Source organism: Battus philenor, unplaced genomic scaffold (assembly GCF_028537555.1).
Source record: "Battus philenor isolate CCGP_79_NKW_IND1 unplaced genomic scaffold, ilBatPhil1.0.hap1 SCAF_20, whole genome shotgun sequence".
NCBI lineage: Eukaryota > Metazoa > Arthropoda > Insecta > Lepidoptera > Papilionidae > Battus > Battus philenor.
In genome coordinates, this window is record NW_027181683.1 from 2,834,338 (window position 1) to 2,855,216 (window position 20,879).

The 20,879-nt window shown below is 34.3% G+C and overlaps 2 protein-coding genes across 6 annotated transcripts in view; both read left to right on the forward strand.

The window, feature by feature from the left end:
- Positions 1-849: 849 nt before the first annotated feature.
- Rpn9 (regulatory particle non-ATPase 9) lies at positions 850-8,635 on the forward strand. The gene is made up of 10 exons (XM_068765820.1): positions 850-1,002; positions 1,087-1,200; positions 2,281-2,416; positions 2,987-3,135; positions 4,007-4,166; positions 5,030-5,136; positions 6,067-6,145; positions 7,127-7,267; positions 8,046-8,203; positions 8,514-8,635. The coding sequence occupies exons 1-9, from the start codon at positions 887-889 to the stop codon at positions 8,199-8,201; spliced, it is 1,158 nt and encodes a 385-aa protein (XP_068621921.1). The 5' UTR covers positions 850-886; the 3' UTR covers positions 8,202-8,203; positions 8,514-8,635.
- A 1,422-nt stretch (positions 8,636-10,057) lies between these two features.
- The window catches only part of LOC137922711 (protein bric-a-brac 2-like), a 37,382-nt gene continuing 26,560 nt past the window's right edge, over positions 10,058-20,879 (forward strand). For 3 of the 5 annotated variants that reach the window (XM_068765747.1, XM_068765746.1, XM_068765743.1), the window contains exon 1: positions 10,356-10,483. The gene's annotated coding sequence lies outside the window, so the exon portion shown is untranslated. Of the gene's footprint in view, positions 10,143-10,355; positions 10,484-10,761; positions 10,827-20,879 lie in introns of those variants that run through there. The other 2 variants (XM_068765744.1, XM_068765745.1) reach the window with 2 other exon arrangements.

Sequence of the window (20,879 nt, forward strand, 5' to 3'; positions counted from 1 at the left end):
ACACGTACTATTATAGACCTCGTCATCGCTTAATATTAGGCGAAACAGAGGACAAAGCCTTCGACTATAAATAATGTACACAGGTTAAGATGTACATTGTACAAGACAAAGTTAATAAACCACCGTTTGTGACTATCTAATCTGGTGCAATGTTAGGTGATAATAAGCCAATAAAGTTTCAAGTTATAGCTTCAGTATAAAGTTATTCGTAGCTGTACCCAGCTAGAAAGGGTCTATTTATAGCCTAAATTATAAAATATAAAAGAACATCCAAAATTAGATCACAAATTTTGTTGTACTCTAAAAGAAATACCGGCTATTTTTGGATAGTTTAATGGATTAACCTAAAATTTTTAACTTCTGACTTTATTACGACGACACATTATTTTTCAATGTCCGGTGAGATTGGAAGAAAATGCAACCTGCTATTTAGTATGGATAACAAGAGCCAAATCCTGGAGTCCTATATCAAATTAATAAAATGTATTAATGTATTGTATCATTTAAATGCGAGAAAAAAAACATTTGAGACTGTAAGAGACACATTTAAAAGGTTTTATATAAAAATTAATATAGTAATAGTGTGTTTTTAAAGAATCACGTAGATTATAAGATTCTGCTTAGATTACGAGCCTAGTTTTCTTATTGACTTATTTATGGTTTTGTATTAAATGACAAGGAAAATAGTATTTTAATAAACTTATAATTATTGCCATCTAGTTGTTATAAAGAAAAATCAAATTATATCCGTTCAACGCTAGATGGCAGGATTTATACGAACTTCACTGTGGACGTATAGATAAATTGCCTGTGCCTTTATTTAAATTGGGAATTGGAAACAGCTTGTACCTAAGCTCAGATCATTACACGATACAAAATTTGAAAGATGGCAACTGTAAGGTTCACCGTTGTTGAAGTGAACGAATATTTAATGAAAAATCAAGCGGAAGATTCCGAGTTAGCAGCAGATTGGGCAAAATTAGAAGAACTTTTTAATAAGAAGTAAATACAGTGATTGTTGTGGTATCAATATTACTTTTTTTAGTAATACAATATTATGTTATGATTTTGTTTTTTTTTTTTCAGATTATGGCATCAACTAACATTAAAGTTGCAAGATCTCGTGATCCATCCTTCTTTACAGGCAGGCGACAACCTAATACAGCTTTACAACAATTTTATCATCATATTCGAGAATAAGTAAGTCAATACTCGTTAGTGCAAATCATGGTTCATTGTTTCTGTATTAATTTCATCTTGGGGCCATTTGGGGGACAAATTTGTAATAAATGTTCAGTACGTAGATACTTTTTTTACATTTGTTGATAGTATCGTATTTTTAAAACCACTGAAATTTTATATTATGATATATAACCTCAAACTAGAGAAAACAACTGACAATTACATTGTTTTGATCTTCGCCATAAATTAATAATTTTCGTACCCTGTATAAGCTGGCTTATCTTCGTTGGTATCTGTTGGTATCTCTGGTGGGGAATATTTCATTGACATTATAATATCTTGTAAGATTTGATCAAATTCGTACTTTCTTTTAGCTGTCAGATTATAATACCTAGAGTAAAACAATTTTATTTCATGTGTCGGACAAATAGATGCAAATCATTGAGACAATGTTGGAGATTAAGTGTACTTTCAAAATTCAACACAGTTTCAGAGAGTCTTTTTATACTTTACTGACATTATCCTATTATAACATTGTCTATTTTAATATATTTGACCTCTCCCCTAAATCAAATTGTTCCTTTGTGGGCTGTGGGCCCTAAATTAGGAAACACTAGTCTAGAGAGTCAAAAAAATTCCAATGGTTCTTGGGACAACTGTTCTTTGTGCCTTGATGTATCTTTATCTATATCTGCCAACAAGACATACAAATATTTATTCACCAATAATTACTTTTTAAAACAATTAATAGTGACTACCCTACCATATTCAATTTTTAACAAATACATGATTATATTAGGGGGACTGGAAAGTAATGTCACTTTCTTAAATTAAATTCACACAACTATATTTTAAACAAGTTTTTATTTCTATTCAACAATATATTCACCTTTGTTATCAACAACCTTTTGCTGTCTAGTATACAATTTTTCAATGCCAGAGCAGTATAAATCAATAGTTTTTCCTGTAAAATATGTTGACAGGAACAACATTATTTTCCGGTTCCGCTAATACAATACAATCAATTTAAGACATGGCAAATACTGCCTTGATAGTGACAAAATGTTAATACAAATGTGTCCTTTATTTTTATTTCAGAATTAACCCACTTTCTCTGGTAGAAATTATTGCTCATGTGGTACAGCAGTTCACAGACAAGAAGGAGGCTATTGCCTTCTTGGAAAAAATTGAGGCTAAGGTTAAGATGAATGATGAGGCATTGGCTTTATGTAAGGTATGAAATATTTTTATGACTCACTATTTCTCTGGCATAGTGTTATAAATTGTTTCTGTATCCTGAAATACAATCATGGTTTGGAATAGTCATTTCCAAAAATGGTATGTTTGGATATTGACAGTTTTACCTAAAGTAATTTTTTTTCTTTGTGGAATTACATTGATAGATGAAGATAACAAACATTTCCAAGACATGTGGCAAAAGTGTGAGTGGTCAGGCCACATAGCATTCAAGACAGATGACTGCTGGACTTCCTGACCAGCAAACTGGGCTTGGATGTTTACCCACAAATCAGATTGACAACCTTGTTTAGGTCCCTAGATGACACTGCTTGTAGGCCGCTTTCAACTGGTTATATTAGATTTTATGTTAAGATTTTTATGTCCAGCAGAAAATGTTTCAGTGTAATCATAAACATTTATTTGTTATTTCTTAAATCTCTGGTTATGTTATAAATAAATACAAAATCAATGGTGGGGCATATTGATTTGAACAATATTTTATAATTACATTGATATCTGTTTAAAGAAAAAAATGGCTAATTGTATATTTCAATCAATATTACAGGTTTTACAAGGTCAGATATATCTGGAACAACTTAATGACTTGGATGCTACTGAGAAAATCATAGAGCAGTTAGAAGGCACTCTAGAGGATGCAGACGGAGTCACCCCAGTCCATGGCAGATTCTATAAATTGGCTTCTGAGTACTACAGGTTAATGATTTTTATGGTTTCTTAGCTTTTTGGAGGGTCTAATTATAACAAATCCAATATCATTGATATTAATGTTGTTGGTCCTATGTTCTTTTTGGACTGTAATTTTTGTACCTTTTGATAAATGGTGTTTAAAGTTGCTCTTCAATATAATTAACTAAAGAAATGATTCCATAAGTTGTCTTTATTAAGATTGGAATATAGTTTACCCCTTTTATGGTTTTAAAGGAAGTAAATAAAAGGTTTTTATTTTTGGCTTAGTTTAAATTTAGTTTACTATAACTCTTGAAATATCTTGCCTGTGTTAATGGCCACCATTACACCACTACATACTGCAGTACAGCTTAAGCTATAGTATAGTGCTGATTTTTAGTAAGTCACCCAATTATTTGAACTTGACTGGCAATAACTGCTTGTAACTTGTAATTAAAGGTGAGATTTGAAATACCATAAAGAAAGAAAAAAATATCTTAACTTATATATGTATAAGGTTGAACAATTATCAACTACGAAATATTCAATAGAGTAGAAATATATAAAATGAAACTGGATTTTTGTATTAAGCATACTTAACAACATCCTTGCAGTGTACAGATCGAATGTACTGCTCATAGTTAGCTAGCTACTGTTCTGGACTTCATGTATCACCACAGAGCCTAGATCACCTCTATTGGTTATTGAAGGCTGGACAGAATGGGATTGGGTCTCAGTGCTGAATGGGTCTATCTGGATACATGAAATGAGCAAGTCAGTATAGCAGTTGACATGCAGGAACTTGAGAACCAATTTTGTTTAAGTGACCAGATCTCACTTTAGAGCAATAAGCTAGAGGTGAAGTCGTAATAAAGGAAGAATTTAAAATAAATTTCAGAGTACGCGGACCAATGGCTCGTTACTACCGTGCAGCGCTACGCTACGTGGGTTGTGCGCGCGGTGGTGAAGACCTGGAACTTTCAGAGCGACGTGCTTGTGCACTTCGTCTTGCCCTGGCTGGCGTCATTGCTCCCACCGTCTACGATCTTGGAGAGTTGGTAAGTTCAATACCAGAAATAATATTTATTCTACTATCATGTACAGAGGATGAGTCTGTCCAAGGTATGCCATCGGTCCGGCGTATCCGCAAATTATAAGAAACCCAGCAATGAGTCTGATGTCATGTTCAATCCATTAGCAATTGTTTATAAACTATATGGATCATATTGAATTGTATTTGTGTAAAATGTGGATGTTTTGCAAGGCTTCAATAAAAAAAAATGTAAATTTCAACAGATAAGATCCATAGATGCATCTATAATTTTATAGAAGCCATGATTAACATATCAGTGTTTCCCAACGAGGGGTCTACGCCCTTAGCAATTCGACAGTATACTCAATATGAATTCAAAACTTTCGCTTTTATATAAATATTATGTATGTAACATAAGGAAGCATAAAATTTTAGAAAGACTGGTGGGGTATGGTACATAAAGTTTGGAAAATACTGATGTATATATAGAATAAAACTTATTCTGTATATCAGTATGGTACAAAATATATGTGCACTACATATATATGTACTATATATATGTGCACTAAAATATGAATTTGACATAAATAATTCTTTGGCTATACATATTGATATCAATATTTTATTTGCAATCTTGATGTGCTTAAACATAAATTTTAACTCTTTATTATTAGTGTAATATAGAACATAAAATTGTGTTTGCGTCTTTACGTTTATTTTTGCTTTCTATACACGGTTAATCATCTTGGACTCGCCACTTACTTATTTCGAAAAAAAAAAAAAAGTTTGGTATTGTAATTTGACTGTATCTTAGTTTGTATATTCCAAGAATAAATAATAAAATAAGTATCAAATATGTAACCAGCTAATTTGATTTACACTTAACAGCTGGCGCATCCAATTTTGGAGTCATTGGAAGGTACTCCGGACGCCTGGGCTTGTGAACTGGTGAAAGCTGTAGCCGCCGGTGACATCGTCGCTTTCGAGAAAATTCGGTAAAAATCAGTAGTTAGAGTAGTGATCACGTGATCATAAAATAATTGTCTTGATTATGATGCACCGCATGTTTAATAATAATACATTTATTACACAAGATAATGCAACATAAGGATAAAAATATAAGAAAGAGTAAACTAATATACTGATAAAATAAGTAAACTAAAATAAATGTGTACAAATGTAATTATTTATCTACTAAAAGTTAAATTATTAGTCTAGTTTTAATCTATACACACAATATTAAAAAATGTAGGAATTTTAGTAAACATTCCTTGGTTGTTCCAAATAGAATAGAGGATGTATCTATGAAAGTGGACCTATTCAACATGGAACCATGGACAAAGCCACGGCGCTTTGTTATGTGCACACAGTCATGTTTCATTAATTGAATAGAAGTATATTATAATCAACAGAATTCCTTAATATTTCTATTTTTGTGCTGTGCGGATTTGGTACAACCATCTGATGCAGCTATGATCTATCGAATGTTTATTCTTGAATCACCATTAGTTGTTTGAGGTTGTCTGTTCTTTTCTAACCTCCAAAGAACTCCAGTACTTGAAGACATATGGTTTTCCACCATGTCATTCATTTTATGATAATTTTTTTGATATTGTGTAGAAGGATTTTATAACAAAAAAAAAATTAAGTCCAAAAAATTTGAGAACTGATCTTGATGATGATGAACTAGTCATCTGCCTGATTATATATACATTACTATTTAAATATTCATAGCTAAGACAGAATCTGTGACAGGTGCTCAGTAATATTAAAAACATATTTTCTAAATATTTTTCCGTGTTCTTGATATTTATATAAAGTTATTCAGATGAAAGGACAGACTTATTAAACATTTTTGCGAATGATGTGAATTTTAAATACGTGTAGTAAAGACTGCATTTTAATAACAACTATTTAATCACCAGATCCATAGCACCTCACCCAGAACTTCATAAAGCTGATCGACAGTTGAGACAGAAGATTGCTATCCTGTGTCTTATGGAGGTACATCCTTATTCTTATTACTCCAATATACTTTAAAAATATGCTGATGTATCCAAAGTAAATAATTACAAAAAGAAATACGGATAGGCGTTCTTTGATTTTGAGTGATAAATGTAATAAATGACAATTTACTTCAAATTTTTTAAACCTGAAAACTTAAGTCTAAAAAATTGAGTTTGATCCATTTTATTAGCAATAAAAACCAAATTAAAAGATGATGTTGAGTTCATCATCGTCTTGTGGTAATTCGGGCAATATTAAGTTCAGGTTGATGAATGAAAGATATTCAAATTTGTAAATTTCTCTTTACTATCAATTCCTTGAAACATATTTTTTAACAGTGATTCAATTTCCTTAGTAACTTACATTTAAACAGGTTGTATGGGTGTAAATACTAAAAGAGTGAATGTGTCTCCACTTGTCAGCAAAAATATTTATAGCTTTTATACCTATTTCTAATCACTCAGAATAAAGTGAAAAAAAGTTTTTGTTTTTTAAATTTAAATGTAAAAGGCTATTTACTTCTGGGCAGTACAACAAATAATTTTAATATGCAGTTATACAAATTTTAAAAAAGATTTTTCTTACTATATTAGGGTTTATTTTTTGATATCTCTGAAACCATTAGTTTTTGACAGAGTATAACATACATTTATTGACTACAAATGATTTATACATGGTGAATATAAAGATTTTATACCTAAACCACGAAATTTGTATGAGTAGTGTGATAGATGTATCAGGAAATTTTAATAATAATTAAAAAATTGCAATTAAAAGTTAAAGATACTAAAGACTCCTATTCAAATTATTACTAAGATTACAATGTCAATTTTCCCTTTTTTTATGAGATGAACCATTGTGAAATTCCACAAATTCTTATTTTGCCAGTGTATCAAATTGATTACCATATTACTGTATATATATCGGTTTAAGTATGTCCTATTCGCATTTAATAACAATTTAAATATTTTATTATAGATGGCTTTCAACCGAACTTCAGCGCAGCGAAAGCTAACCTTTGCCGAGATCGCTCGAGAAGCCAGGGTGCCACGCGACGAAGTGGAACTGCTTGTTATGAAAGCCCTCGCTGAGAAACTCATCCGTGGACACATTGACCAAGTAATTCAGTCTTTAGAGCATTATTGCGGCCTTTGCATATTTGAATAAGAAAAGACGAAAAGGAAGTTATTGCTGTATTAATAATATTAGTGTTATTATATATATGTATAAGTCATAATTTACATAGGCCAGCTTTGATTACTTCTTTGTTACCATAATATATTCCTCAATACAAATATCTAAATTATTGTCTACAATAATACAATCAAACCTGAGTAAGTGAGAATTGGTTAAGTAAGAAAACTATAAATGGTTTTTTTCTGTCATTTTGCGCTTCTAGAGCCTCCATAAGTGAAAAACATAAAATTTGACAGACGCATTTCATGCATGAACGGACCTTTTTACGGGAGATTGATTCTAGTCTGTACCTCTGTAAGCGACAATTAACTTTTGCAATTTTATAACTCCATTTTTAAATTCCTTTTATGTCATTAGAATGATCTAGAGTAAGTCTACCATATTATTATTGTTAATAGAACCCATATACTATTCAGAAAGACAAATATTATATACATCCAACTTGTCTGTCTAGCTTATTACAGTCAGTTAATATAAACCGTTGTCGACACGGAAAAATTGCTACAAGTGGAATAGATTCTTCCTGTAACTCTGTAAGCTGGAAAGTCGGATTAGTAAAAGGATCCTATAGAAGTCTATAGGAGAAAAAACAGGTCACGGTTCCTTGATCTCTCGTTTGTCCAGATTTGACTGAATTTAGCATGAAGTTGATTAAAAAATTGAAACTAGTTCACGAGACCTTACTGTTTGTTGATTTAAGGTGAGCGAGTGCGTGAGCGTGCGTTGGGTGCGTCCGCGAGCCCTGAGCCGCGCCGGGGCTGCAGCACTAGCGCAACGCCTGGACACCTGGTGTACAGCAGTAGCCAGTGCAGCCACACTACTCTCCCGAGCGGCTCCAGACCTTCTCACCCTCTAATAGTACGCCTTTATATAAACATGTTCATCTAGCATTTTCAAATACAGCTTGACTGTTTATGTGTAGAAAATTCTCATTTGTTCTTAATGTGAGGTACACATAATCCTATGTACATATACACATCTATTGCACAATGGATTTATATAAAGTTTTTCTACTAATAAACCTACTGAAAGAAAATTCTTTTCAGTGTTTAGCCCACAACTCTTTTGAATGTTTTTTTTTTATTATTTTTATGTACAAAAACATCCTGACTTTATAATATTTATTGCTAATGAAACAGCCATTAATTATAACGTTTTTTTTCCTCAGGTCAACGCATCGGCATTTAAGTCCTGGGAGACAACGTGTTATTCCAAACATAGTTTTTAAAGAAAATACATATTACTAATAAACAAAGTATTTGAAAATCAGAGTTTTTTTTAAAAAGTTATTGAACACTGGCCAGTTACTTAAAAGTAGTAATTCTCTTTGGAAAGCCATAGATGACATTGGTTTATGAAGTTTGATTACCAGTCAATAATTCTTATTGCTATTCTACTGTTCTCATTCCTAAAAATAAAATTCCGAAACTTCAAGGATACTGTTTTATTTTAGTTATGTACATACTTATCGGTAGTTAGCAAATTAAATCCTATTTTGGGCGTAAATAAACAGTTTAAGTTATCGCGTACAAAGGTCTCTAGACCAGATATTTAATTAAAATTATAAGTTTCACAGTTACAAAGCTGAAATTAATTACTGAATAATTCTTTTGATAAATAGTTTTATAACTAAGTAACATGTCTGGCAAAGATGGGACATATAAGTAAATTACTACTTTTTTGCAAGAATTATACTATCGGGTAAAATGTATTCCCATCATTTTAGTATATTGTTTAGCAATAGAGTAAAAAAATTGGACTATTGTATGACTCCTTCGTAATGATGATTTTATTTAATTAGGAATATAAAATGCAAGTACATTTTTACTGTTTCTGATAGAGTATAATAACATAAAATAACTTGCCATCTTATATGACATTAAGTCTAAGGGTTGAACAATGTCACTAAATTAGACCTTAACATAAACCTTTCGCTGGTAAACGCTCATATTTTATGTAATTGTTTGTTATTTTATAACACATTTTATTTATTTTTGAGCTAATTAAAAACTGCTTAAAAAAAGGAGTAACCTAGACCTTGGTTTTTTATCCATCTTCAGTTTATGGAGTGTGTCATAAGTCCTGTGTGCTGTCAAAGGTATACATAGTAGTTTCCACCAACACCAGGTCTCAAATGTGATATGTTTCTTATTGCTTATTTACTTTATATTGTAATTCAGGACGAAAATAAATTACAAGTTTATTACTTGTAATTTATTTGTATAATACAGTAGAAATAACACTACTAAAAAATAAAAATAAGGTTTAATAAATATTAGTGCGCATTTTCGAGAGCAAATTTCCAGTTCTAAAATTTTCACTGCACCTATAACAATTAATATATCATTGAAATCACAATATTGAGAACACGTCTATGTAAAATATCTGCGTATTATCAACTGATTATAAAAGTAGAAAAAGTTTTTTGAATTTCACTGCCATCTAGCATTATTTATATTGATACGAAAGATTCGTTAATATTTTTAATATAAATATGAAATGAACCGTATATTACGTCTTATTACATATCTAACGGTAAGTTTTGCTGAAAATCAGTGGTGCAGTGAGAAGTAATATTGATAAAAGTTGTATTTAATTATTTCATATATAGACTAAATTAATTTTATATGACGTTCAATCGCCATATCGTTGTAGTCTGTGGTGTAGACGACTGCACGTTATTGCAAATGGCGTCCGCGTGACGGATGATCGCCTCCGTCAAAATGCATACGCGATGTTACGGAAACTCGAAAAGTTTGTAAAGTGACGTCGCAAATCACGAATAATATGCAGAAAGGTAAGTAAATGGACAAATTAACGATTTTACCGATATTCTTACGTAACACTTTTTGTTTTTGTTAATTCTCCGCTTGCACTGTCTCGCTCGTTTGTTATGACACCGCTGTCATTATTTACAATCGGCGAAGTATGTGCGTCTCCCTCCGGCGCGCGGTCTCCTTACGATGGGTTTTTCATTTTCGAGTGGCAGCGCGAACGAGAGCGAGGGAGGAAAGCGGGGCCCGACGGAAAAATATGAACAATTTGTGCTCTTAAAAATTATTGATTTTTCATCGTTAAAAAAACATCGGACGCCGCTAATTGCATACGTGATGTAGGGTCGCGCGGCTATTCCACTCTGTGAGTATTGTTGTCTATTTTAGTAGTTTTTCCACATCAGAGGTTGTGTTCGTGAAAAGTCACATTTTTCAGCACATGATAGTCGACCATTTCGTTCGCTTGCGATTGCGTTTCGCTTGGGTGTTTTTTGTTTCGTCTAAACATGGCCCGGTGTAATTGTTTAAATATTGATTTTGTTATTCGGGGCCCGCGCGCGTGAGTCAGGCCGACACACGAATGTTTATAACATTAGTTGGGGCCTGCGATATACTATTTTGGGATCGGCCAAATGTTGGCTTTGTGCTCATGTTTTAACCATCATATTGCTCCCGTGTCGTGCTCCCGTGAGTAAGGAATTATAAAAGTAAGTGAATGGAAATTCTGTGTGTGGCTTGTCTTCCTGTATCAATGTTTATTTTTTTTTTATTTGACAAGACGACGATAACATTGGCCGGTGAGTTTGTAATAATTTTACTTATGTCGTGATTTTTTCATGCCGATTCTTTTGCTTTATCGGTCAAATGGCCGAACCTTTGCGGCTCCGTGGAACGTAAAGTTTCTGATAAGATATTTGTACAATCGTGAGGCCTTACGTTACCCTGTTCTTTTTAGTTTTTAACCAAAACGAATGTGTGCGATTGAATATTTTGAAATATCGCACACTAGACTGTATGAATGACCTACAAGTCAAGTGGATGATACAATAAGTAGATAATACTATCATAAATCCCCATAGTTAAGGTTATAGCGTATATTTTAATAGAAATTTATTCTGTGACTCGGCCACTTGCGACGAGTAGAGCCTAGCATAAATAACTATTTTTCTCCGAAGCCATATTCAAAGAGGTCGAATTATACATTTGTATATATTGTATAAGTAATGTATTTAAATAATTTTCATCGGTTTTACCCCGGGTTATTATATATATTAATGAGGCAGTTGTGAAGTAATTTAAATATGTACTTATATATAATATATTGATTTATAAAACATTTTTAGCGGCTGTCTTAAATTTTTTGAACAGCTCAAATATTTTCAATAAATCCTAAATTTCTATTTGGAAACTGTTATAACTAATGTAATTACTCTCAGTGGTCTCATACATAGAAACCCATACAATTACACTTTACGATAATAACGAAAAAAATTATCGTTTTTTTTAAGAAATAGTCTATTTATTCAGCTTTACAAGCGTTAATTTTTAGTATTAAAGATTCTCCGTCGATATTACTTTTCGAACCAAAAATATGCGAAAACCAATACTATGTTATACAAGTCTAGTTTCATTGATTCAGTAATTTAATTAAATATACTTTGGATGGTTTTTTTTTAGGACGGAAACAAAAACTATGACCGTTTGTCTTATTGGTATTAACTGTTTTCGCGGATTAAAGATGGTATATAACCTCTTTTTTAGTTACTAAACTGCTTGTTAAGGTCGTCTGAAAACGCTGGGTACAAGCCATCATCAACTGTTCTCATTGGAAATCTAAATGATGTTGAAACTGGTTGGCACCATCAGGAAACCGGAGGATCGAAGTGCGTAAAAGCTTTATAGCTCATTTGTACCAATAAATAGCGTAAATATAATATACAGAATGGGCCAAAATTTCGTAAATATTTAAATTTAATACTTCAAGCAAACACAAGCCGCGCGGGGTATGGTTTAACCACTAGGTCATTTCTTGGAAATTCAGTCGCAATGGATTGTTTTACGTAGCTACTAAGCGCTTGTGTGAAATAATTTTATTTAAATACTCGCTCATTACTGTAAAGTCAGCATCTAAGTGCTCCCTTAATAAAGAAACGGGTGAAGAAGTTCAAAGATACGGTATCTACACTAAATGTGAATCAAACTGGCGGCCAACGGACTTCTCGGAGCGAAGAGAACATGCAGTTTCCGTTTGTGTTCGAGGCGATCCAGTTTTATCGGCCCGCGAAAGTTTGGCTGAATCATGATTATCCCGCACATCATTACGGCCGTATTTTAAATTTAGGTCAAAAATTACTTCCGTATAAGATCTAGATAGCACACAGGAATTCAAACCTAATGATTTTAATTCGCGCAAGTCGATTTAATTCCCGAGGAAGCCTACTTCCACCTAAACGGACATGCAAACACAGTAGCAGGTGTTGGTATCTTTTTTTGCTGTTTCTCTGTTGATGTTAATGCTGTTAGCCCTAAGGCTTTTACAGCTTCATCGGTACTGAGTTCACGGAGCGGAAGGGTCCGTGAACTAGAAGGTTGCTAGCTAAATACGACAGGTCACTTTATCTCTTCTACGTTAACCGTATGTGCTACAATTTCAGCAAAAGGAATCATTGGACCATTTATTGGGAGATTCTCCTTCCGTTCGGTTACTGTTAGTTCTGTCGTGAAAATATTACAGGAGTTCTTGGCATATGGAGACACTTGTCACACATGCAACGAATCCCTGCCGGTGGCCAAAGAAAGATCTCTGGAAAAGTCAATCAGCTGTAAATCTCTAGACGAGGTAACATCACACGGTCGCCCAGGAGCCTCAAATCTATCCCCAGAAGGCGCCTTATTATAAGGTTATTTAAAGAGTCATGTTCACATCCTTAAACCAAATATTCTACGTCAACTTAAACAAAAAAATGATCTAGCAGTCTCTTTGCAGACGAAGGTCTAAAACTTCCGCAGTCGCTAAGGAGAGTGCATAAATTGAAATGCTGGTTATTAATATGACGTAATTTTTAAAAAATAAATCCAAAGGATAATTTTAAAATATTATCGATATCGATTTTTTCAAATATTAACTAATTCATGGCTCATCTTGTAGTAAAAAAAGAGCTTTCAAAATTCGGAATACCTAGTACATATTGAAATTAGTTTACTACATGTCCCTGCAGACTGTACTGCGAGAAGTTATTGGACGGTCGCATTGCTATAGAAAAAAAAAATACTGTAACATATTTCAGAGTGCCAACTTTAAACAGAATGATTTGAAAAACGTGGAAAATCTTTAAAGATTTTTGAGTTATACATTCACAACTTTTATACCTACATTTACACCAATTATAACCAATCACCCTGTACAGTGCTAGCACATTTCCTTAGAGTACATTTAGACTTAGTTATTATACTTAGATAAATGGTCTCGCATTCGCCAATTTTATCATCAATACAGCCGTAGCATGTCCACTTGTTGACATCGGCCTCCTCCACATATTAAATTAAATGTTACTTAAGTAATATTGTCAATTAAATCGCGTATTTGACACGACATGTATGTATCAATGTGGACAGTATGATCATGGCTATATTTAAACTAACTTATATATGTTTTGGTAATCAAAAAAAATTTTGACCTTTGGCATATACATCTATAACTTTGGACGTAGTGAACTGAAGGAATGTCTACGCTTCACAGATACTAAATCCGAGAGCTCTCGTGGAAATCTCAGATCGGGTTTGAATTTTTTTTTCGAGTTTTGAGTATATCCAAACAAGGGCGTCATAGCTTAAAGTTGAAGGTTGCCATTATAAGGGAGCCTTACTTGATTCTAGATTCGTAACATCCACAAGTGGTCTCTATAAAAGATATATGGAATACTAAGTTGTTAATAATATGAATAAATAAAACTTTAGTCTTAGTGGATTGTGAAAGGTCGCTTAGATGATGCTGTATGGACCGAAAAGGTTCTCGAGAAAGCATATCGGCTTAGATTCTCACTAAAAACGCGTGTACAGTACATATGATATATATCTCGACGGGAGCGTGCCAAAGGGCCGACTTCTCCGAAACCTTAGCACAGTGTTACTTTTGGATTATAGACATATTTTAATTAGTAGTACGTGTAAAAATTTGTAACAATATTAACCGTTTGAACCGAGTATGTGTTGCCCGAAAATAAGCTCATTACGCAAATTACCTACAGCTCACGTCAGTTCTGGTTTTAAACAGGTAATGACGTCATTGGACCAAAATTTGTCCAGTTTTGTATATCACCAAGTGAATTTAAAAGGCTGCTATCTATTGAAATACTTGGGCTAATGATGTCGGATGTTTTAATTTTTAGAAGAATATTTAATGTCCCTTGGCACATAACTGACATCTATGAACACGTAATGATGGCGATTGTTAAAGAAGACCAAAGACGGCTTGCTAACAATCTGAACCAGTTGACAACCATAATTTTTCAAATAATATCGAAGAAGTATAACATTGTGAAGCAATATCAACACAGTAGTTCAGTGTTTAAAAGGTATAGCTTCCCATCTAAACTAGTGACCTCTGCCTTCATATATTCCACGCAAACCTTTCTCTTAGACACTAGAAAAAAAGTTTAAATTCTGGGTCTAAAAATCACGTTGTACATGGTGTGGTATGGTATGTCTTGCGATGTACCACAAAATATTATTTTTTTTTTTGGATTATGTAGGTAAAATAAAGTTGCCGGCATTTTTGTATTTTTTTTTAAAATAGTGCCATTAGCTACAGGGCCAATAAGACCTTGTGCCAGTAGCTCCGAGGTCTATTATCATGATAATACACGCAGACAAATTGCTTTCATTGTTGTCCATAACACGAACGTACGCAACCTTCCGACATATCGCTCATTGAGACTTATTGTTTATGGTAATATATGATAATTGACTTTACTCTGTTATATTTAAACTATGCAAGATTGTTTATAAGAGATTTCCGAAAATAACTACCTGGTTAACATGTTTGGAGATTTTTTTATCTATACATTATATACTTATAAGAGAGTGATAGCACCTCTCCTTTCTCAACTGCACAGTATATTGCTTAATGACAATTTCATATACGAAAATTTGCTTTGTAAATTAATTAGTTATTGTAATCATATGGTAAAAAAAATCTAAGCCTTCAAAGTATATCAGACATTGATTTTAATTCAATGATATATAATTACGAGGGTCAAACTGAAAGTTCTTAGAAAATCAAAAACTAAGCATTCTAGCAAGTTATTAGTTTTATTATAACTTTTCAAAATAGCGTCCATTTACATCAATACATTGCTGCATTCGATGGAACCATTGAGAAAAGCACCTTGCCCACTCGGCCTTAGGGGTCTCTTCGACGGCGTTTTGAAACGCAGCCACTGCTTCTTCGGCGTCCATAAAATGTTTTCCTCGAAGTTTTTCTTTTATTTTCGGGAATAAATAAAAATCGCAGGGTGCGAGGTCGGGACTATACGGCGCGTGACCCAGTAATTCCACGTCTGAGGTCGCCAAATAGTCGATCGTTTGCCTGGCGGTGTGCGACGAGGCATTGTCGTGATGAAGGAGGATCCTGCTGCGAGGTCGTTTCTCTCGAACTTTTTCCAAGACAAGTGGCAAACAGTTGTTAGTGTACCACTTTGCATTAACCGTTTTCTGATCCTCTAAGACAACTGTCGCGTAATGACCTGTCTTTCCGAAGAACGAGGCCACCATTTTTTTTCCAACACTTCGACCTCTCTTCACTTTAGTTGGCAACTCTTCGGAAGGAAACACCCACTGAGAAGACTGTCTTTTGGTTTCCGGATCATAACAGTAAATCCAGCTTTCGTCACCCGTTAGTATGTCGAACACAGCATTTGAGTCACCTCCGTTAAATTTTTGGATCATTTCTCGGCACCAATCAACACGGCGGAGTTTTTGAGCCTCGGTCAAATTATGCGGTATCCAGCGGGCACAAAGCCTCCTGACCGCTAAATGTTCATGGAGGATTTTGTGCACTTGACTCATACCTATGCCTAGACTTGTCCGAATCTGCTGATAGGTCACTCTTTTGTCAGTCTCTATCATACGCCGCACAACACTGATATTGTCTTCAGTCGTCGCTGTAGAAGGCCGTCCCTCACGCAAATCATCGGTGAGATTAGTTCGACCACGTTTGAATTCATTAAACCAGTTGTAAACTGTGGCACGAGATGGGGCTTCATCGTGAAAAGCCAATCGAAGTCTATCATAACTTTCTTGTTGACTTATATGACATCGAAAGTCATAAAAAATTATTGCACGAAAATTTCTCGGCTTAAATTCATTCTGACGTGCACAGACAATTTTCAATTTGCCGCCAAATCGTAAAACAAATGACAAATGAATGAAATGTATACTCAATATTATTGGTAAAGAGTTCTATTTTCAAAATTTGAACTTATTTTTTTAATATAATGCTTTTAAGTTGCCAGTTCTAAAAACTTTCAGTTTGGCCCTCGTATTAGCTTCACGTCTACTGCTAGATGTAGCCTTTATCATCCGTATCTAAAAGGACCGGTTGGAAGCGGAATACGTATTTCAAAGATTTTAACAATGTCACCTGTCCATCTTGGATAGACGTCTTACGTCCTGTTAGCCTGTGGTCTCTACTCCAGAACCTCATAGCACCAGCAGCCATAAGTTCTGCGTGCCATGTGGCCTGCCCACTGCGACTTGTACTTGCTCAATCCATTGACCTATGCTAGTTAATTTTGTTTGTCTACGATTCTCCGCATCCGATCTCCGATCTCGAAAAGAAAGAGCATTGCTTTCTTCTCTGCTTTTTAAGTGACTGTATGCGTGTCATTGAGGCTTGGAAGTGAGACATCCACGTACCGCACGTTGGTCAACCTTCGGCCTAAGGCAGTGAGGAATAATAGACGAGAATATGTATAAAGAGTGTCAAATAAATATTAAATCGAAGTTTCCGCTGAAAGACTAAACAACATGATAAATGACAATAATAAAATGACAATACGGTGCCATAATGTTTTTGTATATATTATAAGATGCTCAACACCGCACAGTTCAAATGACATTATTAGTATATTTAGTACAGTAAATTTACCTTCAAACTGTAACGTAATTATTACAGTGTAAACAGAATTCTTAAGAAAATATGATCCACAGTAAAATGTAGTTAAACAATAAGAAGCAAGCCGATACGAAATGCTAATCAGGCCCCACGGCGTGGGAACCCGCCTCGTTTACAATGTATCGACTATCTAACGAACGAATTACAAAATATAAATAAACAATATGTACAGTGCATCGTTACGTACGTGTTACACGAGTACAGTAATGACATCAGCTCGCGCCGTGTGCTATTGTTTCGCGCTCGCGCCTTGCTTACACCGCCCCGGCTGTGGGATGACGACTTTTGTTGCCTTACGTCACAGATGAGGGTACATACCCTTCTCAAGGCTGCTTGCGTCTGTTCCAATAATAGCGTCCGATTCAGACCCTGTCGAGCACCCTCGAATTGGAACACGAAACACTTGGGGGCTTTCAAATGCAGTCACATGAAGTGTGGAATTAGTCACACTGTAAAGATATTTAGCAAGCGCTTTAATCATTATCTCCAATAAGTTAGAGCAATGTTTTAAACAAAAAAAAATTGTGTAACGAACATTTATGTTTTTGGTCTATATCTGAAGCCAGCCAGAAAAGGCTTCACATCTTTTACAGTTATCTTTTAATGAAGACTATTTCTTTATAGAATCCTCATTTACTTACTGTGACGTCACGTTACAGATGACTTAGTTACACCGTAAAGAACTTAATTATTTTAATAGTTAACTGGTATGTTTCAATGGCAAAAACACTGTCCAACAGACTTATAATTTTGGTTGATATAATTTTAGCATTTACTAGCTTTTAGAGCCATCTTTTAACGAAGAATGTATCTTTACGGAATCCTTTATTTATTTACTGTGACGTCACGTTACAGATGACTTAGTTACACTGTAAATAAGTCTAAGCGCCTTAATCGTTCTGCTACCTCAAATAAGTTGAAGTTGTAAATGCTAACTAGTACATAGTAAGTTTCAAGAAGACCTTCGTTTTTTGGAAGACATAAATGTAGTATTTACTGCCTTTTAGAAATATTGCATGTTTTATACCTTTTCAATTGTCTACTATGACATCACGATACAGATGACTTGTTACTAGTCATCAAATACATTTGTAAGTTTCCTACGTTAAATGATTGGTTCGGCGTCACAAATGCAGTCGACTTATGCAATTTTAAAATACTGCACTGTGGTTGTAAACAAAGTAACTTCTTAATATCGCCGATATACTTTATTAGTTATGCAAGAGAAATCTTGTACGCTTAAAATGTTAGATTTTAACCCACTAAAAATTTCCTTCGTACTTCGGAATCTTCTCGATGTCTAATAAACCGGTGCTGATGGAAAGTCTAGCCGACTTTAGCATCATCATATCAAAGCAGTTATCTGCAAATAGATCTAAGTTATGTGTGCCGGTTAAGGCATATTATTGGTTTTTTTACCTCTATGATCTTTACTTCTATACTCTTCATAAATTTTTCTCTCAACTTCGTTATCTATCTCCTATTTGAACCTTGCAATAATGAGGTATGTGAAATGAAATGTTTCACCACTAGAGAGTGCTATAGAATCATGTATTGTTTTATAATCTCAACGGTTTTTTATTTATTCTTCGGTTTAAAAAATATAGTTATATTAATGAACACGTGGCAGAGATATCATAAGGCTAGGTTTAAATTTATTTATAAATATATAGTGCACTGAAAACATTCCGAATAAATCCATTGCCCTCGACGCTTCCGAGAAATATTCCTAAGCACAAAACGCGCGGCCAAATATAACCGCGAGGAGTGGGCCAGGACCCCCGCGCGCGCTATTTCGGGAGCGCCCCTAGGGTCGACGCACTCCGGACCCCACCGTCGGGACTCTTTTTTACTTACTCGTATCTCTACAGATACGGCCCTCCCTTTTTTAACGCACCAAATGGGGAGTTTGGAGCGCTTCTCGTTTTTGGCGTCTGTTGCGGATCCGTAACATTCTTTTGCGATCGCAGCTACCATACCTTTCATAACTTAATTATTTAGTTGTTTTTTTTTTAATACGCCGTGTCGTGGCGTATCACGTGTCGATCCAAATTGTCATTAATATTTTGACATTACATAGCCTGTATCAAAGTAATAAATTAAAAAATGAAGAAAACGACAACTTACAAAATTAACTTTTCGATTTTAAACACAAAAATCTGATATTGTTAAATTATCACTGTAATGCTTGGCGATACACGTACGGACGAATCTTTTAAATTGTAAAAGTGTTGTTTTTTTTTTGTTATTTTAGTTAAGAAATTTAAATGCGTCAACACATTTGTCGAGTAAAATTTTTACATAGATGGTTTTATTTGCAATCATCTTACGCCCCTTGTACGGATTGCGGTGTTTGAATAGATTCCGGTTTCTTTCCCTGCGCATAGGCAAATGAAAATTGAACATTGTTTTGTAGACTGCGAGTGATGACGTCACCGGGAGACGTCGACCGTGACGACATCTCGTCATTTGATTCGACACGGGATGCGAATCGCTATGACGCTCCCTGAGTCTCTTTAAATGCTTACACAGATTTATTAGCTTGTTGCACATATTTAGCAAATTTTTTAAAAGACTTTTCGTTGCCGTCTATATTTATCATTATTGTTAAAACAATAATGATTTTGTAGTTTGGCCGTATCTTGTTGTGTGTGCCTAATAAATAAATTAAAAAGTCTCTATTCTTCTCTTCAACCGATACGCGCCTACTGCAAGGCATAGTATTGTTTCTGTTGATGTTAATGATGTTAGCCCTAAGGCTTTTACAGCTTCGTCGGTACTGAGCGGAAGGGTCCGTGAACTAGATATCAAGACATAGGCTTCTCTCAAAGACCGCCACGTTGACTGGTCTCACGCCGTTCGTATCCAGCGAGTTCCCCCGACTTTAACTTTGTTGCTGATGTTCCTAGTGAGGGGTTTACCCTTACCGCATCTACCAGCTTGTGTCAACACTCGAGAACTTTTCGGACCAACGGCCATCGGTATCAGTATTCATTTAAAAGCAATTTTATTAAGTTTAGAGAGTGTACATATATATAATAAAGTTCCATACGATATCTCAAATATACCTGTTTTGGTTTTAAGTATAAAATTAGACGTATATATTAAATAAATCTTATAGAACTCAAGAGCTTTTAGCTGATCTAACTGTCTAGAACTTGCAGCAGCTGTTGTTTCTTTTCGGGTCTTCTCAGCTGATCAGCATTCAGAACTGGTGGTAGCTTACTTGAGGATTGACTACAATAACCTTTTTCTCTGCCTACTTTTAATTGACTGAAAAAAATTAAGTTGTTTTGCCTAGGCTTTTATATACACATTGCCATCTGCTCTGCGAATGCTGAGTTCAAGTAATTTCAAAATTAAGGCTTCACGGCGTTTGAAACCAACATAATTATACTTTTGCATGCTCGCAGAAAACAAGGTGCAACGATTGTATCTACCTGAACGGCCTTCTGGCAAAACATATCTAACGCGAAAAAAAAGTCTATTGATAACACTATCTAATTATTAAACACAGTCCACATTACTTCGCATTAAAAACTCGTGTTAACATCGCAGGATATTATACAGGGTGGATATATAAAGT

What these genes read in the sequence shown, in the direction of transcription:
- Rpn9 (XM_068765820.1), top strand. Translation starts at nt 887, where the DNA reads ATGGCAACTGTAAGGTTCACCGTTGTTGAAGTGAACGAATATTTAATG. An exon ending in GAAGAACTTTTTAATAAGAA is followed by an intron (nt 1,003 to 1,086) that starts GTAAATACAGTG and finishes TTTTTTTTTCAG; the next exon opens with ATTATGGCATCAACTAACAT. An exon ending in GTCGCTTTCGAGAAAATTCG is followed by an intron (nt 5,137 to 6,066) that starts GTAAAAATCAGT and finishes TTTAATCACCAG; the next exon opens with ATCCATAGCACCTCACCCAG.